The sequence below is a fragment of the Daphnia pulicaria genome, chromosome 6 (genome assembly GCF_021234035.1).
Source record: "Daphnia pulicaria isolate SC F1-1A chromosome 6, SC_F0-13Bv2, whole genome shotgun sequence".
In the NCBI taxonomy this organism is placed as follows: Eukaryota; Metazoa; Arthropoda; class Branchiopoda; order Diplostraca; family Daphniidae; genus Daphnia; species Daphnia pulicaria.
The window spans coordinates 11,454,513-11,481,476 of record NC_060918.1 but is presented as its reverse complement, the minus strand read 5'-3'; the positions used below and the strand labels follow the sequence as shown (position 1 = coordinate 11,481,476).

The window sequence follows — 26,964 nt, the reverse complement described above, 5'->3', positions numbered from 1 at the left end:
TTAATTACCTCCATTACAGGAGAAACTCGAAAAGAAACAAAATACAAAATAAAAAAAAAACTAAAAAAAACTGATATAACAATAAATCTCCTAAGCCCATTAGCCATGGCTCAAAGCAGCCAATAGGTGGACATCGTGTCTGTGAGCGTGGACCAAATTGTAACGCGATGCTTTAACTTGGAGAGGGTTAGAAAGGAGGTTGCGAAGGTTGGAAAAGCCCCGCCTGAACTGATGAAGTTACACATACACATGGTGGCAAACGTATGTGTTCAGCCGGGACTGCCAAACATGTAAGAGCCAAAGGACGGGTATCGACGAGAAACCTTATTTGGGTCACGTATGATACTCGACCTTTATTTCGTGTGTGTGTTTTTTTTCCTCTCCCCCTGAAGTTTAAAGACCCTGGGCTTGCAGTACTGTCGCACTGAACGGATGTCGTCAGACGCCGTGTCTGGAGCTGAAAATAAAAGCCTCTACAGACGCTCACGGTCGAGCTAAAATAAAAGAGAGACTGAAGAAAGAGATGAAAAACACACCAAACGAGAGTCTCCTAGTCGCCGAGTAGCAGAGTCACTCAAATAGAGAGAACTAGGGAGAGAAACCGGTGAGATTTTTCAAACAGGATGGAAAGATGAAAACAGACGAGAGAGAGAGAGCAAAGAAAGTCTTGACTCATCGTGACCTTCTCCCGGAGAGATCTGGCGTCGTTTCTTGGTCAAAACTTTCTCTGTTGGTCTCCAAATTAAAGTCAGCAGACCTGATCTCTTTCTTCTCTTCTTTCGATTCTCCTCTTTCTATTGGATTTCTTTTTTCCCATTTCTTGTCCGATTTAGGGCAAGCGGCCGCCATCGTGTCAACACGAGCGGCGCAGCTTTCGATTTCGTTCGTCTCAATACCGGAACGACAAAGTTTACGGCCAACAAAAATGTTGCACGAATCGAACCAACGACCTCCTTTTTTATCAGATCCAATAACAAAAAGGAACGAATGAATGAACCAGCCCCTCCCCCTCCCACGAAGTCCAATGACTAGGTATATACGTCAAGTTCATTTGTTGTTTTATGCATTCCTTTCTTTTTTGTTCAGTCTTGAAATAAATCTTAATTTCAATGTTCAGACCCTAATCAAAACCTCGTCGGCCGTCTGGAAGACAAGTGAAAGAACTCAGCCGGATATAATTCATTCCATGGTGAAGGACTTGGCGGATAGAATTCACGCCTGTATTTTCCACAATGCACGACTACCATCAAGGTCGTCAAACGACATAAAACTGCGGTCAAGTTAGTTTCTTTCTCATCCGGTTTGACTGCTTGTGAAAATGAAGAAAACGCAACACAATTCTTTTGGGAATTCTCTTTGCGTGGATTACAGCCGAAGCATAATGCAAAGGCTGTAAGCTATTGGTTTCTTAGAAAAATGACTAATGCCCAGTGACTTGGTAGCCAGACTGATTACGCAAACACACAACAGTTTCGTCTTCTACTTGACGAGCTAATATGAAAAAAGTCGAACTTTCATTCGACGAAATTGGACGCTAAGAAGCAACCATGTCGTCATTTAATGTTATTTCGTATATATAATAAACAATAATAATAATTTGAAACTTGACAAGCTCTCGACCCTGAGCCGCCAGAAATAAATAGAACTACCAACCTTCACCCAGTTTTTATCTGAAATTGGCGCCGGATCGGATGACGTCGTCATACTCATCGATTAACTGCGTAACGCCTCTTGCGTGTAACCAACCAACTGGACACATCTCTCTCCTCACTGCGTGGGGATGGTAGGGCGTGAGTATACGTGTCGTATCCATCAAAAAAATTTAAAAAAAGCAGGTGATTCATACGAGTTTTTTCTTTTCGCTGTCTTGTCGACTTAAAATCACGTTCATTACTAACATACGAGGAGGAACACAAAAGAGAATCGTAGAGAGGGAGACATAAGGGAAAAATTTGATTAAAGCACACAAGACACATGTGACACAATCAAAATCATTCACTTCATTATTATCGTCCAAAATACAAGGCCAAATACACAGCATTAGAGCAGCAATAGCAGTAGCAATACTCGGCACTTTCACGCATACACACGCACACACAACATACACACGACAGAGCGTCAATAAAAAAAAAACGGATACACAGAGAAAGAGAGAGAAAGAAATTGAGAGAGAGGGGAGACAGAGAGTCGACGGTCGGGGCAAGATGATTTTCGGATCTCTAGCGAGAGTGAGAAGAGAACAACGCAATAAAAGCTTACTACGATGCATTTTGGTCATGACAACGAGGACTACGGAACAAGTTTGGAGAGACAGAGACAGATGCTTTCTGCTGGGGAGAATAGCGTGTGTGATTCCCCTCCGGGAATTTAAGATCCTTCCGCGGACTCCGAATGATCGGCGTCTTCTTCGTGCTCGGGGAAACAACATTTTGCCATGGCAACATCATGACCCCAAAAGAGACAATGGTTTTAATCGACGAGGATGCAATGACGCTAGGTATTGAAAGAGAGAACATTTTTTCTTCAAGGTGCCATCTACAATTTACTGAGAGATGGGATTTCTGTGAGTGGATCAGAAACAAATAGTATGCAATAATACAATTTGTTCTCACGTCACACAGAATAAAGAGAGAGAACGTTCGCAGAGGAATCATTTTTGCCAACAAAACTATAATGGACAATCTAAACAATGCTACACTTGTTCCTGTTGTGTCATAACGTAGGTCGCCAATCGAAACGAGTTTTTTCTTCAGAAACAAAATAAAAAAAATGGGCAAATTACAATGGGACTGTTGCTCTCATCGACCAATCATATTTTGTTAAAAAAGGGAAAGAGGGATGCATGTCTTTTTTTTTTTCTTTTTCTTTTTAATTCCAGGAAAAAAAATCTGAAACAATGCTGTGGGAGACTACAGATTTTTCGTCGCCGCTGCACTTCTGTTTGGCTATGGTCAAAATTCATCGCCCAAAATGTCACAAAATTATTTGTCTTATTTTTTTTTGTCTTTTTAAAATACATTTGTTATTCTTATTTCCAATTTTTGGCGTTTCCATACGGCGACGTCCAAAGTGAAAACTTCGACCCAACACAACACATACAAAAAAAAAAATGAAAATAAATAAAAAAAGGTAAAAAAAAAAAAAAAAAAGGCCAAAAGAAAAAAGAAAACTAACAAACAAACAATAGTAAAAACGTGAAAACTAGTCCAGAAATCAACGAATGAGCAACACACCCAATCTCCCCTTTATGATTATGTGTCTTTTTTTACCACCCGGAGGAACCTAAACTTCCATAGCGATAACTTTGCAGATAACGCGAGCGAGAGATCATCACGAATGAGCGAATGGGTATGGAAGAGAGCTTCGTTTTCTTCTTCTTCTACTATCCTTTAGCCCACCCCATGTGTGACGTTCCCTGCCTCGTTCGGGAGTTGAAGTAAGAAGCAAGACAATTCGTCAACGATCCGCAGAGATCAGAATTTGATAAGGAGATAGAGATAGTCCGTTTTTTCTTCTTTATCATCGTTCTTCTTTACTCTCAAGAAGAATAGCGTGCACTAGCGAAATAGAGAGATTTCTACAGTCTTCTTTACCCGTGAGTGTTTTGCTTTCCAAAAAAAGAAAAACCATTTCAAAACAGGGTACATAAGTCGACAACGGCTGATGACTTTTATCGTTTGCTGCTCCTCGAAATAGACACGAGGGGGTAGAGAGGCAGTTGACGAGACACAAAGTAAAAGCGTACGGGGGAGAGCGCATATGCTGTCGATGGATTCTCACGACGAGTTTTCATCCGTGTCGCGTGAAATGAGAATGCCGGGGTAAAATACATGTCAGATAAAAGAGAAAAACGAAGAGGAGAGAGAGAAGAGATTGGTTGTGAGAGCTGGGGGTTAAAAACTCTCAGTTTCATTAGGAAGAAACGCCGTTAGGGTAGCACGAGTGATCAATGACGGGTAACCGGGTAGAGTATCTTCTTTGCCCAGCCGCTGCTGCTGGACCCGTCAATGTCGAAGCTAGAGAGCCGGTACTGCCACTGTGGGGTAATTTGGTCGCAACCGACATGCCGCCAGAAGCAGTCGCTGAAGACGTTCCTTGGCCAGTCAAAGCCAGTGCTTCGTTCATGGCAGCTCTTCGGGTTCGCATGAAGACCCGAGTCGTCACCGGTGGCCAAGCTCCTCCTCCGTTCTGTTGTTGTTGTTGTTGCTGCTGCTGTTGTTGCTGCTGACTACTTCCAGCTGCAGAGGTTGATGTACCAACAGAGGATGTCGACTGCTGAACCATGACTGTCGTCCCATTTGATGAAGTCGTATCACCGAGGACCATCAAGTCACCGGTTCCGCCACTGGAACGGTCGCTGATACAACCGCCATTACCGCCACCAGGACCTCCACCAAGACTATTGGTCCCGCTACCCACGCTACCGGTACTCGACGTCCGCCAAGGTGCCTGTCTAGCGGGGCTCTCAACGGCCGTAGATTTGGCTGGCGTACGTGGCAACCGACGTCGCAGCCAGCCATGCCGCAAGGCCTCATCGGGAGTCATCCTGGTCTCTGGATCCCAGTCAAGGCATCGGGAGATGAAGTCAACAAAGAGGGTTTCGTCTTCGGACCATTCTGCAGCACTGATGCCATTGGTGACCACGTTGGCTGCACTGTTGGCCGTGGTAGCCTTGTATCCCTGGCCTTTCGCTTTAAGGGCGGTGGCCAAACTCCGGTAACCGGGTGGTCCACGCGGTTTGCCCCGTCTAGACGAACCGCCTTGAAGCTCAATTGTGCCGTCCGGCCTGGTCGTGGCCATGCAATATCGGGGGTATCCCTTAGAGCTAAAGAACATTTTGGCTCGTTTCGATTGTTCGATGAGCCTCGGTGGCGGCATGCCCAATAATTCAATCATGCAGGCCAGTTGGTCCGATTCGTCCTCGCCGGGAAGAAGAGGGTATCCGAGATGGAGCTCAGCCAGGATGCATCCCAGCGACCACATGTCGATGGGTAGGCCGTAGCGCAGGCCCAGAATGACTTCGGGCGCTCGGTAGAAGCGCGACTGGATGTACGTGTAGACCCGATGGTTCTCGTAGCAGCTCGAGCCAAAATCGATAACCTACAGACACAAGGAAATACAGACGAATAGAAGCGTAAATATGAGAGAAACAAGGAGCTACTGCTATACCGTGCTCGTTATAATTACCAAGATTACATTACAATCGGTAGCTGAATCGATTAGCAACGAGGTTGCCAAGTGACAAAAGAACCAGTTCTTCTCATCGAGATACATAAAGAACCAAGGTTTCAAGGAGGTAAACAGAAACTACAGACTCATCGAGAGGATGATTTACACATTTGAATCTTTTGGATGAAATCGCTGGATCTGTTTTTCAAGTGGCTCGTAAAAGAGGCCAGCAGCTACTGCGTGAGACTTCTAAACCCCCTAAATAGACGCGCAGATGCGTCAGAAAAGTAGCAGACCAAAACAAGTCCTTTTTTTTTGTTTCGTTTAAACCGAGCAGACGTTGTTGATTAAAAAGCAAAAAACCTCGCAGGAAATGAAGAGTTCCAAATCGGGAACTTGACTAAGGCGGAAGCTCCTTGCCTTCATCCGGGGCTATACTATACACAACACACCTGACAACAAGATGGCGATATTACCCTTCACTTCTTTTCACCTCCTTGGCAGTGGCCCCGTTCTACTTCTCTTTTACCAAAAAACTCATTCACACGAATCGGAAGCACCTTAATGTCTTTCGTGTGGCTGGATGACGCTTTCGACCTCATTCAGCAACGGACTAACAAGATCGTCGTCGGTTTTTATCGACGACCATTCCAATCTAGGTCATCGAGAAGGTGGAGGAAGTTGGGAATCTGCCTGGGCAGTCGATTGTCCAGGCAGAACCCCCGAAAGAGAAGGGGAAAACGAACAGAAGAAAAAAGGGGAATAAGAAGTAAAAGAAGGAAGAATAATAATTCCAAGGTTGGAGGGGGGCGGCTCCTTCTTTGCTTGGCAACGTTGTGTATAGTGAAAGTCTCGAGGTTTTCTGGAGGGGTGCGAGACTTGCAGGGGCGAAGAACTTCATGGCCACTATATTCTTTAAAATTCTATGCCCTTCACAAAGATCGACCAACCAAACACTAAAAAAATATACAATTCTTGCTGATCCGGTGTACAACTCGCCCAACAAATATGATATACCCAAGTACTGTCGAAATGGGCAAAAAGAGTGTGCGACTTGTGGAAGACTTGCTGCTGCTGCTGCTCGGAGCGTTCCCCAATCGGCGCCACAATGACCGCCCTTGAACTGTGACGCCGTTTCCCAGGCTTGCGCTGTTACGACCCTTGAGCGCAGTTCACTTTCCAATTAGGAAGGAAAATCATAATGAACTGAGCATCGGCAGAGAGCCTATCTACAGTTCAGCAGCCACGTCTGATTTTTACAACCTCGTTCGTTGTCACGCTGTTGTCGGCCAAGAAACGCTTCCATCTAAAGAGAAACGTGAAAGCTGGCAACCGACAACATGATTTCTCTTTCTTCATCATCATCCTACAAATACTTAGACGGCACAGCAACTCGTCGTCAGTTTCTTCAAGTTTTGTCTTGCTTAAGCCCGTTCTTCCTCCGCACCTGTTGGTGTCCATTTTTTTCTCCTCCTCCTCGGCTTTCTCTCAACACAGCTGGCTGGGCTCAAAAGAAACCCAACAAAGAGACTAGACGAGGGTAGAAAAACCCCACCAGGTGGCTAACCGAATGTGTTGGAGGTAGTGTAAAAACTCAAAAGAAAGAAAAAAAGCTAAAGCCACTCGAAACCAGTTCGGCAGCCCCTCCGGGGTCACTGCAGGTCAGAGTGTTTCCTGGGAACAAGATATAGCGACGGATTCATCCTTAGAAGAAAGAAAAAAGGAATATTTATGATTTAAATCCCACCATCACTCTACCACCCCCTTTCTTCCAAAAATCCCCCTTTTCTCAACAAAAGACTCGGTACCAACAATTGTATTTTTTCTTCCAATTTTTTTTTCACACGCTGAATATATAGTAGTTGGCCGTTTCCAAAAAAGGGGAAACATCTTGCACATTGATTGGGAAACGCAGCATCGGTCAAGTTGCGCGTGCTGCGCAGAGACCGGACAACCCCAGAGAGAAAATCGATTGGCCATGTCACAAGGAAACCTCTCTCCGAGATAATGAACTCATGTGCCATAAAAGTCCCTTAAATTAGGACAACTACGACGACGAATATATTTATATTGTAGACCTGTAAACAACATTCGGTCAACGGAAATGTGCTTCGGGAGTCTATTGCTCTCTAACAATGCGGATCAAATAAAGTCACTAACAAGAAATGAAGCCCTCCTCCTCGCACAATAAAAAATAACGCGAGCGCGGTTTTCCATCGAACCCGGAACACAGTTAATCGAAAATTTTCATCATCCCGCTATATTTTTTTTCGGCTTTCGAGTCCCTAGTGAGAACGTTTCGGTTTCTTTCCCAAGAGTCCCGTTTCTATTCCGTGTACAGGGAACCGATGCCGTCCAGTTCATCCGGCCGACCATCACATATTCTTAAAAACCTACAACTGTACGCGATCGCGGATGAATAATAGAATATTTAAAAGATGTACTCACTTTGATTCCACTGCGGCCCTGCTGCTTTAATAGGACATTTTCGGGTTTCATATCACAATGGATGATGCGGTTGCGGGCGAGAGCCTCTAAACACTGAAGGAGCGAATGGGCAAACTTGCGGACCAGCTGCAGGCTGAAGCCCTGAAACTTGTTCTTCTTAATCAACTCGTAAAGGTTGATAGAGAGCAGTTCAAAGGTGATACAGACATGATTGCGAAAAACGAAACAATCGTGCAAATGAATAACATTCATCTTGTTATCCTTGTCTTGTTTTTTTAAATGTTCCAAAATCTTGATCTCCTCCTGTGCTTGTCGATGGAAACGGGGTTGATTACGAACCATCTTCAGCGCCACGTAGACGTGGTTCTTGTGGTCGTAGGCTTTCACCACCTGGCCGAAACTGCCTTTGCCAATGACTTTGAGCACCTCGTAGCGGTAGGCCACGTGGTCATGAACAACGTGAATATATGAATCTTGCTCGTCGTCATAGCCCGAATTGTGCGTTGACATTATGGGCCGCTTTTTAGCCATGGCACCGATGAAGTAGACGTGAGGGTAGTTGAGGATCTCCTGGCATTCGTAGGGCGTCAGCACGTTGCTAAAGTACTTGAGCACCTCCTCCGGCTGTCGTGGCTTAGCTTTGGGTTTTGTCACCACTCCATTACCCGTTCCGTTGCTCTTACTGCCAGAAGAAGAGCTCTGCTGTTGTTGGGAAGGTGGACTGTCACTCGGCATTTCGGATGATTGAACGTGCGGAGTTAAAATGGGCAAGAGAGCGACTCCTTGTTGTGGATGAGCGTTCAGATGTTGCTGCTGTCCGTTGTTACCTAACGAATTCAACGACGGGTGAGTATTGGACGAGGAAGTGGGCAGAGGTAGAGAGTGATGAGGATGAGGAGGCACGGCGACGGGTAGAGACTGTTGATGCGGTTGCCACAGCATCGACGAAGAGTCGTCGATTTGGCCTACACCACTCAGAGACGGTGGAGGTGGATAGAGAGATTTAAAATGTCCAATCGTCCTTTCGTCCAGGCCGCAGAGGTGCGGCATAGAAGGAGAGGTCAGACGGAGAGGGTCCAACGGTCCACCCGCGAGACTCAAGGCGGCTCCGAGTTCTACGGAAGGCGCAAATGAGTTGTGCGGATGGTGATGGTGGTGTTGTTGTTGCTGCTGATGGAGATAGGTAGGAACACCGTTATTGCCTGTCGGGGCACCACCACCACTGTTGTGGTGCTGAGGATAAGCGCCGGCAATCGATAACGGAGCGCCGTAGGGCAATGTGAAGGCGAACGGATTGCTGTTTTCCTCCGTATAGTGATGCGGGATGGCCGATGGATTGAGAGCGTTGAGTTCGTCGTTGGTTGCTTGCTGTGCCGCTACGGCTGCCGCCAGTCCGCCCCAGCGCGTGTTCATGAAATAGCCCAGCGACATCGCCAAACTAACCCACGCACACAACACCCACCCTTTTCCCCCACACACAACAACAGCTAGGACTCACTTTAGCCTGGCTGATTCCGTTGCTTCTAGCTTCTGTGTGATGGGCACAGGCAAGAGAGGAAGGTGGATGATTCTGGGTTGTTGTCGGACATGCACACAAAGAGGAACACAAACTTCGAGCCTTCTGTGGGGAGAAAAAGGCTCTATCACAGACGCCTAATCATGGCTCCACTTTCTTTCTTGGTTGATCACGCAGACATTCTCCTAGTGTGCTTAGTAGTGGTGTGGTTCGATGAATGAGGTGGCTTTGACCACATCCAGAGCTCGAGCTGCTGTAACAAAGGTTGAGGACAGCAGCATACACTGTCTCATTGACTTTTGATGTGGCGTCTTCTGTTGAACCGATCCCATCGGCGATTTCTTGGGCTAGTGTGGATATCCTTGACAAGAAAAGGTTCCTAAAAAAAGACAAAGGCAGATGATCAGCATGAAAATCTAAAAAAAAAAATAAACCTGGGCGTCCACACTTGAAACAATTGACCATCTCGAGACCACAAACAGCATAGAAAACCCCGTAGGGTACAGAAGGGCCTAGCCTTTCTTTAAAAATAATATATATCTAGAATTTCACCCGCCATGTTTTTCTATCCCCCTTCCCATCTCCCTTTTTTCTAGAGGGGGTATTTTTTGTGTCTGGTCCCCTCCACCCCTCCCCCATATTATTTCGTTCCCCCCCCCTCCCCACCCCCTCACCATGGCCCTGACTAGTTGGGAATCCATTCCACCCTCCAAACACAGACACACACAAAGAGAACCCATACAGCCCGTAGATTTTTCCCAAACGAAGCATCCTACACACAAAATTCTGTGTGGCGTTTCTTTACCTTCAGAGTCGACACACAAATAACTAATTTTGGGTCCTTTTGGTCGACGAGGTTAAAACTGAAGAGACTAAGAACCAAGGCGTTAGGAAACTCAAAATGTCGGACTTTTTTCAGTGCTGCACGAGAAATTCCTTCTTTGGCCCCACCACACACTCACACACACACACACTCTACAGTTTTTTTTTTGTTTTCAGGGTGGGAGAAGTGTCGTCGACCGGACCCAAACGCCGAAATCACAGACACACCACACTCTGCAGGCCACACATAAAAGACTGGAAATTCTCTTGTCTGACCGTGGAGGGCGCCACTGCGCCTTCGTGGCCCCCTGGTGTTGGCTTTTTTCAATATGGCCGATCTGTGACGTCAACGAGCAAGTCACCAATCAGAAGCGAGCTGAACGCAGTCTATACAGTTTCCCCTATATTCCATTGCAACCGCATTTTCTAGCCAAAAGCGGGCTGAATTTCCTGCCCTCTCTGGCCCAAAAAATTTATAGAATTCTTTTCTCGTTGCGCTGACCATGAGCATGGCTGCCTTTATGAAAAAAAGAAAATCGGGCCACGTTATTTTCCGCAAGCGCGCTGCTCCACATATTCATCAAATAGTTTACTGCATTGAGTTTCTCTCTTCTAATTCACAAATGTACGCACATTCTCGCCTTGATTACAATACCGGCAGTCTGTTGGTTTTCTTAATTTATTTGCATAAAGCTTATTTTTTTGTCTCTCATTTTCTTAAATTTTTCGTCATCATCAAATAGATTTATATCTGCAATATACGGGCGAGAGATAAAGAGAAGAAAGCCATTGACCTTTTCTGACATCAACCAAGAGTGTCAAGTGCAGAATAGGGAAGAGAGGGATTTAAAACAAATACACACGAAAAGCACAAGAGGTCAGTGATACAAGAAAACATATGATTTAGCTTTCAACAGACGGAATAGCTTGACGTGTTTCTATCCTACAACTAGTAGAAAAAGCTAAACGAAAACAAAAACAAAAGAACGTGACAAACGAGAAAAAAGAGTGCGAGTTATGGCCATCACATCAGCTGCTGCCAAGGTACGGGGAGACGTTAGTTAGTTCCAGCATCCGCAAAACGAAATGGAGAAAACCACGACGAAAGATATTCAAAGGCACCAGGAGGGCAAGAGGAGCATCCGCGGCTATTTTGACAGAAAAGCTGTGTAACGAATTATTACAATCCTCATTTTTTTTTTTTTTTAATAAAGTGATTTCTCCCTTTCTCGCTTCACTGGACTTTGAACGCGGCTGACATCTTTTTTACATGATTTGGCAGCCAGTTTGCGAGAATCGGCAGTGGAGGAGACGGGGGTACAGGCAAGTTCAATCCAATTGTGTCAGTCAGACGTCATTGTGAGTCTAAATTTAGACCGAGAATCAAAGATTAACAATTTTGCATGGAAAAGGACTTTCTTCTGACTCCTCCCCTGATACACGCCTCTTGAGCTCACTGCCACTGACGGGAAAAAAAAAGGAAAGCTAACACGTAGACAAAACAACTGAGGAGTCTGGGTTAACTATTGTTAGTCCCGTTCGCACTGGTCAGGTCGTTGGTTGGATCTGTCGTCATACTGTCGCGACTGCTCTGTTCAACCGGCTGCTCCTCTTGCTGCTGTTTGGGGTTATCCATCGTCTCGTCGTCGTGAGGGTCGATGGCTTCCCTGCTCTTTTTCAACTTGTCCAGATACTCTTGTTGCGATGCAGCCAGCACTTGAGCCAAAAGTCCAGCATCCTCCCAATCTGCTAAACCTTTAGCCAATTTTAAAGCATAAAATTAAACTGAAAATATCTGTTGATATAAACGTCAGTTACCAAACATGTCAGGAGGCAACTGTCCCAGGAATGAAGCCGTTTCAGCCAATTCAAAGCCTGGCCCCAATCCCCAATCGGGTTTACTGGTGTTCACTGGGTTTGAACTTGAAGTACCAGCGGCCGGTGACGCGATCGGGCTAGTTGATGCACCTTCACGACTACTAGAGGTTGTGGCGCTGCGTGAAGTGGACGCTCTCGGTGAAGCATTTGGAGACTTCCGCTGGTGTTCAACAAAAGATGGTTTGGGCGAATTACGAGCTGAAGAGGACGTCGTTGCTGTTGTTCTTGGGGAACGGAGCTCGCAGGCATTCGAGGAAGTGGTTGCCGAATGACCGGACCGTTGCTGCTGTCGACTGCGTCGCTCGTTTTCTCTAAGCCAGTCGAGGTAACTTTCACGGGCAACTTGCTCTTCAATAGCTTCATTTGTTGCCTCCCAATCTGTGGCTTTAACTTTATCTTCTAACATGGCTTTTTCAATTAAGGTCTCTTCACTTTGTCGCATGGCATCGCCCATTAATTTCTTGTCTGCTTGACCAGGGACAAATCCTGGCAATCCCAGTCCTACTCCCACAGTGGCTTTGTACGGATCAACCAAACTGTTGTAGTGCACTCCACGATGATAAGACAATCGAATAGGTTCGTCATCTGTCTGATGTTTACCATGGAAAATATTGATCGGCTCTGTAATGGGTTAAATTTAAGTAAGGCTTCTATTTAGCGAATTTTATCGAAATGATAAGGGCTTACCGACGCTGTAGCAAAATACTTCAATATGTCTGTTGTACATTTCGCTCATAGCCTGCATCTCAATGTGATTGCCATGTACATTTTCCAATCTTTTTCTACTCACATAGGCGGCAAAGTCTTCAGTCATATACTGTGAAAAGTAGTCTCCATTTGCGTCCTTTTATGACAAATATAAATATAGACGTAATGTTTCACCTTCATAAAAATACAACAGGACAATTACTTACAATATAGTCCATACAATGTTTGCGAACCATTGAGTGCATTTCTTGATCACCGTAGATTTGATCGGAAACGGCACGAAACAAGCAGGCTCCGTCTTCACCCATGCGCTTAATAATAAAACCTCGTTTCCGCATCTTTTTCTCAAACCATCTTTCCTTCTAATAATCATATTGGCATTGATGGAGTTCTATGAATAACACTTCTGTCTTAGGAAACATACCTGTTCCCATTCTTCTTCAGAAATGGGGACATTAGAAGATGAAGATCTGGCAGGTCCATATTCATCTCCACTGTTATATCCACTTCCTGATTCATCTTCATGGGAAGAAGGATCTGGTACTGTATGGCTTGGGGTGGGAGAACTTCCTGAGCTGGATGAAGAGGCAACACTGTGCATGGCTGAACTAGTACTAGGTATGGCAGAGGTTGATGAATTCCTATCTCTGTGCTTGGGGCGGACAGCTCTAAATAAAAAAGAATATACCTGTCAAATTTCAATGCAACAAAATAAAGACTGAGATTAAATACCTATGGGGACTGACTCTCATTCTTCTTTTTGTTTGACTAGGACCACTCTCCAGGTCATAATCTTCATAGCGAGATGATGACTGGCTGCTGTGTCCGTGGCTATGGGGATGGCTTGATGATGTTCTTCCAGACAGCCTAGACACATTGCAAGTTTCTGCTACCTGTAAAATTTATGTAAAATACATTTTAATAAGAATCAACAATGCTGACTTTTTGTCATCTTTGCTAATAATAGTTATTTGCTTTTATTCATTGAGCACTGCCTAAATGCAAGGGTGTAATGAACAAAGCACCATTTGCTTCTTGTACATAAGTAGTGGTTGTAGCTGGACCGGCCATTTTGTGTGGTTGTTTCAGATGTCAATTAGAACATGCACTGAAACTTCCAGCCATATTTTCTTCCAAATGCTGTTTAACTGGGGTATATTTAAAAAAAAAATATATTTTTTTACCTGTGGTACTGGTCCAATGTGTGAAAGGTGATTATTGCTCCCAACTGAGAGATGTTGTAGGGGAGATCCATCAGTATTACTTTCGGATTCCGACCGTGATTGAGATGACTTCTTTTTCGGAAGAATTGTCATGATGCTTGTGCAAAGATCACTCTCTTTACCGAAACGCCCTTGAAATGTACTCTTCGACGATTTCTTTTATCTATTCAACGAAAAAGACAAATTTTCCACTGAAAGATGGCCGTGTCTATTTTTCTGTCTAAATTATTTAGAGGTTGCCATGTCGATGAATAAGCGAAAACATAGAGTTTCAAAATGTTTCAAATTTTCAATGGAATGAATTTTCGGAGTGATGCTATGAATAAAAAACAAAATTCCTGATGTTTGCAAAATTGTGTTGAAAAATATTTTTTAGCAAGCTAGCTAATATATATTTTATAATTGGGGAATTTTTGCTCGAAGAAGGCAACCAAGGTTGCTTAATTGTATACGACACATTCTGTCTGCTCTGCCAGTATTGTGACATTGACTTCGTTTAGATCGAGTGTCTGGAATTCATACTTTTTTGTGAAATATTGCATAACTTCTGCCAGGAAGGAATAAATTCACCCTGTATAAACCTTTAAGGTAGGTGAATTAATTATTGTAGCATGATTGTAGAACCTGTCGTAGGTTCCTTCTAGCATGAAGTAAGAAAACAAGAGCAGAATATATAAAGCACAACAAAAATAAATACAAATCGACCGACAGAGGGTGTTGACCGAGCTCGAGTTAATATTTCGTAGGGATGGCGATATATCGTCAATTTCAGATTTCAGATGTATCGATATCTTATATCTATATTTTCAGATATATCGCTGCTCAGTATCGGTAAAAATGAAAATTGGCGCGATCTGTTCTCGTACTTCTTTACAATTGAATCGAGTTCATGGCGTGTAAGCATAGTATTCAGCTTGAGTGCGGGACATCCGGGTTCGATACTCTGATAAAATAGAATTTCATAGAGGAAATACATTTAATAACTAAGATGTATATTTTATAACTAATAATGCGAAAATGAATAATCGTAAGGTCGGAAATGAGAGACATCTTTTTGTCTGATTTAGTAAATTTGGTACGATTCCTACGGATTTCTACTTGCCCTTCGTTTAGCTGAATAGGTACTCATGGCACAGTGGCATAGCATTCGATTAATGTGCGGGATAGAAGGGTTCGATTCCTACATGAGACGACTGGCCATTCATTAGACTCGGAAGTCTAAATTCATATCATCAGAATCATTTTTACCATCTTTACCCGTTTTTTTCTTAAGATGACTTCAGAGATTAGAAGTATTTCCCTTATTGTCTCCCACATCTTTGCACAAAACGCATTCCCAAACTTTTCTATCATCAACTTCGTATTCGGTAAAAAAACTCCCAAACGTCACTCGATTTTCTTCTCCCCATTGCAATCACTGACGTATGAATCACAACAAATGAGTGACGTAACCTGATTATTCTGTTATTGCCGCCTGGCAATTATTCGTCGAAGAATTTTATCGCAATTTTTAAACGTTATAGTATGTTTTCTGAGCGCTAGATGGCGTTATACAGATATTTAGATATATCTGAATCGAAACAATCGATATAGATTTCTACGGTTTTTCAGATATATCTATATCGCGGTCTAAATATCGCCATCCCTAATATTTCGCTCAAGGCGCAGTAAGTGCCCTTGTCTCAAGTAGTTTTGAGTTTTATAATAACGCGAAGGGACAGTGAGTAGAGTCAGTGGCATCTGGCCTGTGCGAACGCTGAAAATTACTAAACGAAAAATTCTAAAAGAGTAAACAGTTGCATCAGTCCATCAGACACATCCAAGCATAGTGGCAGTCAACATGGATAGCCAAGTACTGCTGGTTGTCACTGCTTTGATTGTGTACATTGTTATGGCAATTTGTGCTTTGATTCCAGTCTGCATTGTAGCCAAGAAATCAACCAAGGACTGCAACTTTAGTTGTGGTACAGAAAGAATAATTTCTTTCTGTAATTCCATGGCTGGTGGAGTCTTCATCGCAATGTGCTTTCTAGGACTACTTCCTTATGCACAAGACAAGACGAGGAAAGTGCTTGCAGACCTTAATATAACAACTGATTTTCCTGTTGCTGAATTCACATGCATTTTAGGATTTTTCCTTATCATGTCAGTCGAACAGCTCATTCTTCAATGCCAAAATTCAAAGAACAAGACCAAAGGAGACTGGGAAGTCCCAATGGCTTTTGACGAAACTGATAGATCAAGTAAACTGAATTATTATAACACAGTCAGAGATGAAAGTGCTTCAGAAGAACTGCTTGGCAAAAAAGCATTAGAAGCAGTCTCACCAGAGAGTCCTTCGATTCTAAAGGAAATCAACATCCCCAGGATTTATCAAAATGTTCCGATGGTCACCTTTAAGGAAGAAGATAGCGATGAAGCACCTAGTCCTAAAAAAGTTCTTCAATTGGAACCAGCCCAAGGCTGCAGCCACCATCAAGTAGAAAGATTACTCAAGAACAAATCTGGGGGAACCCTACGCCTAACTTTGCTGTACATGGCTATTAGCATTCACTCATTATTTGAAGGAATGGCCTTGGGCTTGCAGACAGATCAAATGAAAATCTTTCACCTGTTTTTCGCGATCGTGTTTCATGAAGCCCTCATCGCCTTTTCAGTTGGTATCACAATGGCAAGACAGCAATTGACTCTCCAACAAGGAGTCAAATATATTCTCATCTTCTCACTGGCTGTCCCTTTGGGGATTTGTCTTGGACTGGTCGTCCAACAAGCTCCCGGTACTGGTGGATCTGTCGCTTCTGCAATATTTCAATCTCTTGCAGCTGGGATATTCATTCACGTCACATTCCTCGAACTTATTCCGGCCGAACTTGCTAGTTCGAAAGACAGAATGGTTAAAGTTGCATTCCATTTCCTTGGATTTATAGCAATGGCGCTTGTGACCATTACAATGGGATCGCACCATTAAATCCGCAAAATTCGTTCTTTCGTGATGATCTTCATTCGTTTACATATTCTCTCTGTTTTTCTTTTACTCCTCGTTGACTCTGGCATGATACTATTGTCCACGCGTTCTCCAATTTTGAATTTGATAATCTTGAAATTTGTTCATGCTGTTTGCTTTTGTTTCTTGAACACTAGTCGCCTTGTGAGTTATAAGATCTAAAAATAAGTGCAATCAAGAAAAGTACGAGGAAGGCGGAAATAAAAAGAAACTTAATCGAAAAGATGCAACTGTTTTGATGAAAGCACACAGCTACATTCACAAACATTTAAAAACAAAATCTGTATACGAATTCTAGTCTTGCAAAGAGGAAACCGCTCACAACTGCATTCGGAAAAGATAGAGAAGTTCGTCGATTGGAGCCATGTCGACTTCCTCTTGGGATTCAGTGCTGGGTTTTTTACCGAGTTTCGGAAAGTGAACGGCCCCCCGCAGTCTGTTGCGGTTGACGACTGTGATTCTTTTGAATTGGGCCGGGGCGGATGTGGCATTAGCTTGCGCTTTACGTTCACGCTCCTCCCGATGGGCTGTATCTCGCTTTATTTTCTCGAGTTCCATAGTCTTCTTTTTGTCAATCACTACTTTTGCTATGATTTTCTTGAGCATGAGAGGATCGCAAGCATCGACCATCTGCAAGACGTAGTAAGCATAGCGTTCGAGAGCGGCCAAATTGCTTAACGCATCACAACTGCTGCTTTTCGGCGAAATGAATTGCTTGTACATGCTAAAAGGAAGATTTGACAGAATGTTATAGAACTAACGTAAATTTGAAAATAAGTAATACCGGTGAATAGTGGCAAATATTTGGTCATTTAAACCGGACTGCATTCCACCTCCACTGACACAATTCAACGTGTTTGTTGGCGTTATTTTTTCCAAATTGTCTTCGCTGACATAGCTTTCACTCTGTTCGTTGGCGGAGTCGCAACAACAATCCATCAGTTGGCATGCTTGGAAAACCATTCGCGATTGGGCGATAACATTGCGTTCCTTGTGAGCCAAGCGACAGCGAATCAAAAAAGGATTTTGCATTACTTCAACAATCTTATCATCCTCGTCTCTGGACGTAGACGTGGACTGTCGAGCGCTTCTGGGTGTTCGTGGTGAAACCTTGTGAGATATGATTTCACTGAGGAAGGATCGATGCTCTTCTAGACCATCGAGCCAATGCTTCAACTTCGCTCGTTTTCGAATCAATTCTTGGTAGAGCATTCGGCTTGTTTGTAACTCAGCTTCCAAAATTCTTCTACGTTCAGCTACGAGCCTACCTTTTTTCTGTAATTCGAGAGTTTCCTGGTCATCACGAAGTTGACGTTGATGACATGAATGAGCCCGGGCAGCTACTTCATCAGATTCACGCCTCAGCCCTTCTCTCATTTTTGTTCGCCTCTCTTCTACTTCTTGGCAGGCTCTTCGTAATTGATCGGCTGTGTAGTCTAATCTTACCATTTCGCGTTTGAAATCCACGAAATTTACTAAATAATCGGGTAAATGGGGAAGTTTGGTTTGCTCCCGTTTCCCACTCGCCTCTTCCTCCGCCATTTTACTTTCGGTCCTATCGATTCAACACATTCGCTTCCTCCGTATAGTCTTGACAACGTTTGTTTGTGATGTTTTTCGTCCGGATATTTTATTTTGATAAATAACATTTCTGATGAAAATTTTCAATCACTAGATCCCGTTGGGGCTAGTCCATGGCGAACAATGCCGTCCGTTTGCCATTCATCGGACGCGTTATCTACACATTCCACGCGCAGCTGGATGGAGAGTTGAGTCTGACTAAAGGCGATTTGGTCTTGGTAACAAAATCTTTTAGTTTTCTTTCAATTCAATCTAGCTTTGTATTCAAATTGACTATTGCATTTTTAATTTAAACATTTCTTCTTGTTTTTTAATCACTTCTAGGTTAAGCAGACCGAGGATCGCTATTGGTATTATGGTCAACTGGGCAGTGAAACGGGTCGTTTTCCACAGAACAATGTCAGTGCTATCACAGACCTGCCTCCACCCTTGCCTGATCAGCCTTATTTTGCAGCGTTGGCGAATTTTAACCAACAGCAACCCGGTGATCTCTCTTTCTCACGAGGTATTCTTAGTTTCCAGACCGTTTATGCAATTTTCCTGTAATTAAATTCACGGAAAAATTTTGTAGTTGCTTGAGCTTAATGTTGCGTTCGTGATCTAGGTGAAATTCTAGTCGGCCTTAATCGTGTTGACACGAATTGGTGGTTCGGTCGCAGTACTGACGGCCGAGAAGGTATATTTCCCACTTCCTTAGCTTGGCAAGTAGATCTGCGTCCTGCCCAGGTATTCGTTCCATCCTTCTTTTAGTTCACCTATAGCACATATAGCAAGTCCTTTCACCAAGGTCGTGTATTAATTTTAGAAATGTTTACTGTGTATTTCAGAGTATATTAAATAGCACGCCGTTGGTCAGAAGAAGGGCTAGAGTCTTGCAACATTTAGTTGCCCAATTGCCTGAAGAATTGGATCTGAAAAAAGGAGATGAAGTCATCGTTACTGGTGAGGCAGAGGATGGTTGGCTCCGAGGAGAATCTCAAGGAAAGACTGGAATTTTTCCTTCCGGTTTTATTTCGTTCATAACAGAAGATTCACCAAGAACTTCTTTTTCCCAAGAAATCTCAGCTAAACCTGTCGTCATTATACCCGCCACCACATCCTACCCGATTCAAAAAGTCGATGACCACTTAAATAGAAGACCTTACGGCATCGCCAGTTATGACTTCCGGGGTCAGCAGTCCGACGAACTCAGTTTTTCAGTTGGTCAGACTGTCTTTTTATTTCGACATGTCAACGCTGAATGGATGGAAGGCGAAGCCAATGGTCGTAAAGGAATCTTTCCTACCTTGTTTGTTGACATCGTCGTTGACTGCGATGGCCCAACAACACACGAGCAATTCGACAAATCAAATAATTTTTTGCTAGATTATAATAAATCTAATAACTTGCTATTAGATACAGCTAAGAAATCGAATAACTTGTTATTTGATTTCGATCCTCTAGTAAATGGTGATAATTATTCAACGCTTAACATTTCCTCCAACGAAACAAACAACCGAGAAAGCAATCACTCTACAGCAACCTGGGGGGCCTCCGCTGGCAGTGCGCACACGAGCTTAGACAGTTTAATCGCTCGAAATCTGAACCTATTAGGATCGACTTCATCTAGCCAGGCCTGTGAGAAACAAAGACCAGCGTCGTGGTCCCAAACGCTGAATAAGCTGCAAATTGAATACTCAACCCAACCCGAGCGAAAACTGCCTCCCATTCCGCCTCGACGACAGGAAACTGAATCTCTTAGCCAAACGATACATCATCATGCTCCATCGTTACAACCGACCATAGAAAATTTGGAACTCGAGGTTGTTGGAAATGAACCAATTATAGGGATGGATAATTATGCCAACAGCGAAGCGTGTGGAAGCATCTCATCAGGAATGAGCGATAGTGGCGCCTCGCGACGAAAGAGCTACACAAGACCAGCTCCACCGCCACCCGCCGATTCGCCGAATCTGGGCCTCAGCCGTCAGGATTCGTCGGATTCCATCGGAAGTCACTTTCACTCAGGCCCGCAACCACTCAGACCCGCGCCTCAAATTCCGTGTGATAGTAAGTGGCTATAATTTTTTATATCGACGATTTATTTACAGTTAGATTTATTAAGGACGCTCGAACATTTTTACGAATTCTTTTTGTTATGTTAGCCGTTGTAAAAAGAAGTGTAAGGCGAAAGCTCTATTTTTACGTAAAAACCACATTGTGAATTCAGCTGGTAACAACTGTTGTGCGAGAAATAGAAATGGTGGACAGAGAAGACAAGATAATAAATGCCGAATCTATGACGATAAGGGGCGTGATAAAAAGTAAGCCAAAGCCAAGCAGCAGACCGTATCGCTTGGCACAGAACGTGGATAGAAAGATAGTGAGGTGGTTGTCGACAACAGAGTGACGTCGCGCAATTCTTTAATATTACAAATTAAAAAAAAAATCACATTTTTGAAATATGTCCTTGGATAAAAACGACTTCGAAAGTTTGCATCTCTCTAATAATGCGATTCTTAAAAAATCAGGTATTAAATACTTATCAATTATCTATCAATAAAAAATCGTTATGGTATGAACCTGTTAATTTTCTAGATGATAAACACTAATCGATAATAATTTTTTTTTGCAGGTGGTGATGAACGCGTGGAAGGTCGTCGACAGAGAATCGAAAAAGCAAAGCAGCGCAAAATGGAGGAAGAACAGCTACGTGATTTAGAGATGAGGTAAGCTTCAGTGATTAGTCAGTCTGATAGACCATTTTCAACTATTTATTTTCTCCCTATTTCATTAGAAAAAAAGTCAGAGAACAGCGGGAAAAAGTTGTAACGGAATTACTGGTGACGGAGCGCGAATATTGCCGTGATTTAAAGTTAACCTGCGAAGTTTTCAAGCTAAACGATCCTCAGTACCTGGAGATGAAAGGTGTTGATGTAGCAACCCTTTTCGGAAATATTTTAGAAGTATATTTTCATTTTATTTTAACCAAGCTTTTAAAGAAATACGTGATCTTATACTTTTTAAAGGTGATAACCCTTTCCGAAGCTTTCATCGATGAATTGAACCGATGTAACGTAAACACTGAAGAATCGAATTCAACGAATCAATCAATCGGCAAGAGTTTTATTCAGACGGAACCTGAATTTCGTCGCGTATATAGCCTTTATTGCATTAATCATGATAACGCGCAGTTTCTTTTGGAAAAAGTAATTGTTGTTGTTTGCTTTTTGCGCAACTTCTTATCTCAACAACTTACCTCTTAATCTTTTTTTTTACTGCAGTACGAAACTCTGCCCAGCGTCCATAAAGTGTTGGATGAAGGGATCGCCACTCTTCGAAACGAAATAGTTTGCTTCAATGTGGGTTCAGTCATTATTAAACCTGTTCAACGCATACTGAAATATTCCTTGATATTGGGAGAACTGATAAAGGTGATCTATTTTTCTACTGTTATCTACGACAAAAATTTGATCACAGATGACGAATAGTATTTGTTTTTGTTACACAGCATACCGAGAATGATCACCCCGATAAAAGCAACTTGGTATTAGCCTTGGGACTGATGACTAATGTTGCCACGCATATCAACGAAAGCAAGCGCAAAAAAGAAATTGTGCTCAAATATCGTGATTCTGGATTGGAAGAAAAGCTCAGTGCGAGAATCTCTCGTTTTAACATGGTAAACCGTAGAATTAAAAAATTAGCTTTCCTGAATTATAATAACGTTGTTTCATTGAAAAGCACTCTGTGGCAAAAAAATCTTCTCGAATCGGCATGCTCTTGAAAACGTCACTTGGCATGGCTCCCACGGTCAGTTTTCTTCAAATGCCTCTAAATTATCGTCTCCCATTTCCAGATAATTGTTTGTTTAGTGTTAAGTACCCTTCTTTTCTTTACAGACGAAGGACATAGCTTTCGAGGAAGTAGAACTTCGTTTCGGAGAACTGTTTCGTGTCATCCAGGCGGCTTTGCGAGATATCACTGCCGTATGTGAGCAACTCAAGGGCACTTCACAAATACAGTTCAATATATCAGAAGCTTTTGCTTCTTTCTACGGTGAAGCAAACAGAGTCCCACTGATCGACAACTTCCGTACAGCCCAGCGTATAATTTACACACAGCACTGGAACTCATTTGTGAGTGCAAAAGTGTTTTTTTACGCCATCATTAGAATAATATAAGTAAATAATGTTTTATCATCTTAGGACGCTTACGTCATACAACATGTACGTAACCCTTTAACGGCTCTGTGCGACGCCTGCGTGGGTCCTGAAAGGCTAATTGTTAAGAGACGAGACAAATTGCTCGATTCAAACATCGCTAGCGAGCGGTTGGCTAGAAATAGAGATCCAGCAATGAGACGCACCGTGAGCTTTTTGTTTATCTATGCATGAAGTGATGTGACTTATTAATAGATGTTTTGAAATTTAGTTGGAGGAAGAAGAAAACCTAGCTCGAAATACCCATTTAGCTCTTAATAGTCAACTTATGGAGGAGCTTCCAATCATTACAGAGCACGGATATAATATATACCGACGCTGCGTTTCGTCGTTTTTATATGCCAGGAAGCTTTTGGTTGGACGGATTACTAAATCTTTATTAGATTTAAATGAGGTATAGAAGTCTATTAGAATATTTGGTCGTTTTCCCCAAAATTAACTCCTTCAAAAATTATTATTTCTTACCGATATTATATTTAGATTTCAGATATCGCCAGTCTTCAAGGAGAAATAGAGGAGGATTTCCAACTTGCCTACGGCAAAGCCGTGGATCGCTTATCTAGAATTACTTTTATTAATAAATCCTTTCGCCGTTCATCCACCAATGTTGTGTCAACCGATGGATCTGTTTCTCCCAATGATCCTGTTCCAGTACGGAATAGGCTTTCTTCTGCTTTAGGAAATCATAGCCCCGGAGAAGGAATTGTAGGTTCCATAATCATTAATATTTAGTCGATCTTTTGTATTTATTTGTCATGAATCAGGTTGTTCAAAGTCGAGAAACGGTCAATATTCTTCGCTCAAAATATCAACCCGAGCAATTGTACATGGTGACAGGTCGTTGTGAAATTAGGGATCCAATGGACTTGTCAGCTAATTCCGGTCTAATTGTCAGTGTCGTCAAACGAGAAGATCCAATGGGCAATACTGGCCGCTGGTTTGTTGATGCCGGAGGTAAAATCATATTAATAATTACAGGGAAATATATAAATTCTTATTTAACTAATAAGTTAATCCCTTTATATGTTTCGTCAACGTCAGAAGTGCGAGGTTTCTTACCTGCTAAACATCTAAATCTTTTTTCGCCACCTGCATCGACTCATTTAAGACCCGAATCCACTACGTCGGTGGCATCGAGTGTTGTGAGTGTTACCTCTTGTAATTCTGGCTCATTGGAAAAACTCTATTTCGATGAAGAAGAAGAACCAAGTTCTACAAACGGAGAAAATGTATATGATTTACCTCCTTCGTATGAAGAAGCTTTGGGAAACGAAGAAGCACATTCTCCCCATCGTTACTGCGAAATAGATGATTTATTAGTTGACGAATCCAATTCTAAAGAGATGAACGCAGCGTATTACTCTCCTGATGAGAAGGCTGAGAGTCCTATTTACGCTATCATAGAAGACATCATTCCATCAAGAGAAAGCAAAGAGAAGTTATCCTCAACGGAGAATAATGTGCGTAATCATTTTGATAGCACATAGCTTTATCACATAATAATGCTACTGATAAATTGTATTTTTCAGATTTATAAAGTGGAATTTACATTCCAAAAAAGCACAATCTTAGAGATTGATTTGCTTGAAAATGAACTCGTCACTGTCCTTGCTAAGCACGATGAAGGTGGAAATGAAGGTGAAATAATATTTTTATTTATCCTAGATAACAGTCAAATGGCAATATACTTTTTTTTCTAAAAAAACTCAGAATGGTGGTTGGTAGAAAACGATTCAGGAGCTCAAGGATACGCACCCGCTGCATATCTAACAAAATGGCCACAGACGTTGTAGTTCCTCATTTGATGAAACTCAAATGTTGCATTTCGCATTTTATATGAAACTTCAAAATAACTGGTATAAAATTTTATTTTGAAAAATTTATCTGTGTAATTTACCGGTATATTTACTTCTTCGTACGCAGAAAAAAAAAACAATTCATATTACATATTTAACCAAACTAAAACAAAACTTTTTCATTAATCCCTCTAATAAGTAATCACTAATAACCAATTGGAAGCAACTAATCATCAAGTTGAAATCGGGGTTCTTAAATTGCTGTCTTGATAAGGGAGAGAAGAGAATAACGAATTTAAAATTGCATCAATTTGCTATCACTTTGATAGAGCGTATTCGAATCTCGTTTCCCAATTCGCACGATTTTTTCTTGTGTAAAACTGCCAGTTGTGCCTTTAAAGATATAAATAAATTGAAAATCCGCCGATCTGCTGCGAGAGCAAGTTTCTCTTTAGAACCAATTAACCTGCTTGTTTTGAAATCTCCTATTAATGTAAACGAAAAAAAAAATTTTAATTACGGTGTCTTTTTGATTCGGTTTTAGCCCAACTATTGTAACCTTTATTTTTTTTTTCATCCAATACCTGACGTAAAAATTCATTACATCATTACATGTGACAGGTTGCATTGGTGTTGAAGAAATACCAAAAAACGTCCCAAACATCTAGCCTAAAATATTTCCAAATCGTGGTAGAGAACTTTCCTATCACATGTAGGGCTAATGGTATTTTTCATGTTGAATCAGTGTAGAATACTCTATTTTACAATAATTAAAAGAGAAAACTCATTACATGTGACAGGTTGCATTGGTGTTAAAGAAATACTTCCAAATCGTCGTGTGGAGACCTTTCCTATCACATGTAATGGTGTTTTTCGTGTTATCAGTGTAGAATACTCTATTTTACAATAATTATAAGAGAAAACTCATTACATGTGACAGCTTGCATTGGTGTTGAGAAAATAAAAAAAAAACGGACAAAACATCTAGCCTGAAATATTTCCAAATCGTGGTGGAGACCTTTTTCCTATCACATGTAATGTTATTTTTCACGTTGAATCAGTGTAGAATGTTCTATTTTACAATAATTATAAGAGAAAACTCATTACATCTGACAGGTTGCATTGGTGTTGAAGATAACCAAAAAAACGGGTGTACGACATTCAGGCCCAGTCATTCAGGCCCGCGACGTTCAGGCCCACCTTTTTTTTACGTGCCTTTCAGGCCAAATTTTGACGTCATTCAGGCCCAAGTTTTTTTTTATAAAATAATAAAAAAAAAATTGGGGTATCCGCGTTCGACTCCCCCTGGTGAGCATAGTTGCTCCTGGGCACTGCCACTACACGTATACAGTTCACACGCTACTACATACAACACTTACAGATCCACAAACATAGCTTTGAATATCTCTTTAGAAAGTCCTAGGGGTCGGAGATAACTACCGTAACCACTAGACCAACACAGATTGATTTATACAGTTTTATTTAAAAAATAAAAACAAAACAAGAATTTCAATATTTAGTCTAATGCCCTTCAGCCTGACAATAGAAGTCTAAACGAGAGACCATTGAATCAGACAATTTTTCCCAGTATCTTAGTCCCAGTCTAGTGGATACGGGGGTTTTCTTCTACCCCTAAGGTCTCGAGTTCAAATCTCGGCATCTCTAAAAATTGAAATCTCGTTTTATTGACAATCAAATGGTCGTTTTTCATTACTTCTTTAATTAAATGATGGGATAGGAAAAAAATAGGAAATGATTAATAATCGCCAATGAAATGATTTCATTGACGTCACGACATTCGGTCAAAATTGACTTGCATGAAACGTGATTCAAAGCAACATTACGATAACTTTGAATTTTTCCCGCTTCATGGTGCAGGATTTGGACAGCTTTTTCCTTTTCTTGTCACTTGTCGAAATATTGACGGTGAGCCTAGGGCCTAAGGCCTAAGGCTATTGCAATGCGGTTATTCGTTTTTACCCGCAAAGGAAATTCCAGACAGCCTGTCTGGTTTCATTCATGATTTTTTTGGGGGGGAAAGGCATGAACGGTGGCTAAATGAGCCTATTACTCCTTTTTCCTTCTTCCCACCTTTCGCTTTGTTCTTAGCCCCCAAAATTAGGACCAAAAGTGAAACATAGTTTCCCGCAATGTGGGTAGGTGGCTTTCAAAATAAAATCGGTGTTCGGATTTTTTTGGACCATACTGTACAAAACATCTAGCCTGAAATATTTCCATATCATGGTGGAGACCTATCCTATCACATGTAATGGTATTTTTAATGTTGAATCAGTGTAGAATACTCTATTTTACAATAATTATAAGAGAAAACTCATTACATGTTGCTTTGTGAGCATTACCTGGTAGGTTTCAAATATTCAAACACCAAAATAAATTTCAAAAGTTATGAGCATTTGAAGTTTTTTCTGCCATCATTTTTGTGATTTCTAGACTTTACGGTAACACCATAGGCTTAATACTCAACACCAAAATAATAACTAAGTCTCAAAAGATTGAGGAGACTGTCCTCTATTACCTAGGTTTCAAATATTCAAACACCAAAATAAATTTCAAAAGTTATGAGCATTTGAAGTTTTTTCTGCCATCATTTTTTTTA

The 26,964-nt window shown here is 42.0% G+C and overlaps 5 protein-coding genes across 5 annotated transcripts; 2 read left to right on the top strand and 3 right to left on the bottom strand.

Moving 5' to 3' along the window:
• Positions 1-1,836: 1,836 nt before the first annotated feature.
• LOC124341739 (dual specificity tyrosine-phosphorylation-regulated kinase 2-like) lies at positions 1,837-10,230 on the bottom strand. The gene is made up of 3 exons (XM_046794672.1): positions 9,939-10,230; positions 7,618-9,512; positions 1,837-5,100 (listed from the first exon to the last, which is right to left on the bottom strand). Exons 2-3 carry the CDS (start codon positions 9,046-9,048, stop codon positions 3,913-3,915), a joined length of 2,619 nt encoding a protein of 872 aa, XP_046650628.1. The 5' UTR covers positions 9,049-9,512; positions 9,939-10,230; the 3' UTR covers positions 1,837-3,912.
• Positions 10,231-10,616: 386 nt separating this feature from the next.
• On the bottom strand, positions 10,617-14,040 carry LOC124341741 (OTU domain-containing protein 5-B-like). The gene is made up of 7 exons (XM_046794676.1): positions 13,726-14,040; positions 13,274-13,434; positions 12,966-13,209; positions 12,748-12,903; positions 12,521-12,677; positions 11,774-12,454; positions 10,617-11,710 (listed from the first exon to the last, which is right to left on the bottom strand). Exons 1-7 carry the CDS (start codon positions 13,855-13,857, stop codon positions 11,475-11,477), a joined length of 1,767 nt encoding a protein of 588 aa, XP_046650632.1. The 5' UTR covers positions 13,858-14,040; the 3' UTR covers positions 10,617-11,474.
• A 158-nt stretch (positions 14,041-14,198) lies between these two features.
• Positions 14,199-24,407, top strand: LOC124341738 (dynamin-binding protein-like). The gene is made up of 19 exons (XM_046794670.1): positions 14,199-14,352; positions 18,444-18,567; positions 18,674-18,854; positions 18,954-19,075; positions 19,177-20,398; positions 20,964-21,057; positions 21,126-21,294; positions 21,358-21,537; positions 21,613-21,762; positions 21,840-22,010; positions 22,073-22,141; positions 22,231-22,467; positions 22,537-22,698; positions 22,763-22,945; positions 23,032-23,256; positions 23,316-23,505; positions 23,593-24,011; positions 24,081-24,189; positions 24,262-24,407. Exons 2-19 carry the CDS (start codon positions 18,463-18,465, stop codon positions 24,342-24,344), a joined length of 4,071 nt encoding a protein of 1,356 aa, XP_046650626.1. The 5' UTR covers positions 14,199-14,352; positions 18,444-18,462; the 3' UTR covers positions 24,345-24,407.
• LOC124341742 (zinc transporter ZIP1-like) lies at positions 15,417-16,991 on the top strand. The gene has a single exon (XM_046794677.1). The coding sequence runs from the start codon at positions 15,605-15,607 to the stop codon at positions 16,730-16,732; it is 1,128 nt and encodes a 375-aa protein (XP_046650633.1). The 5' UTR covers positions 15,417-15,604; the 3' UTR covers positions 16,733-16,991.
• Positions 17,087-18,459, bottom strand: LOC124342088. Its single transcript, XM_046795059.1, has 2 exons — positions 17,553-18,459; positions 17,087-17,492 (listed from the first exon to the last, which is right to left on the bottom strand). Exons 1-2 carry the CDS (start codon positions 18,308-18,310, stop codon positions 17,087-17,089), a joined length of 1,164 nt encoding a protein of 387 aa, XP_046651015.1. The 5' UTR covers positions 18,311-18,459.
• Positions 24,408-26,964: the final 2,557 nt, after the last annotated feature.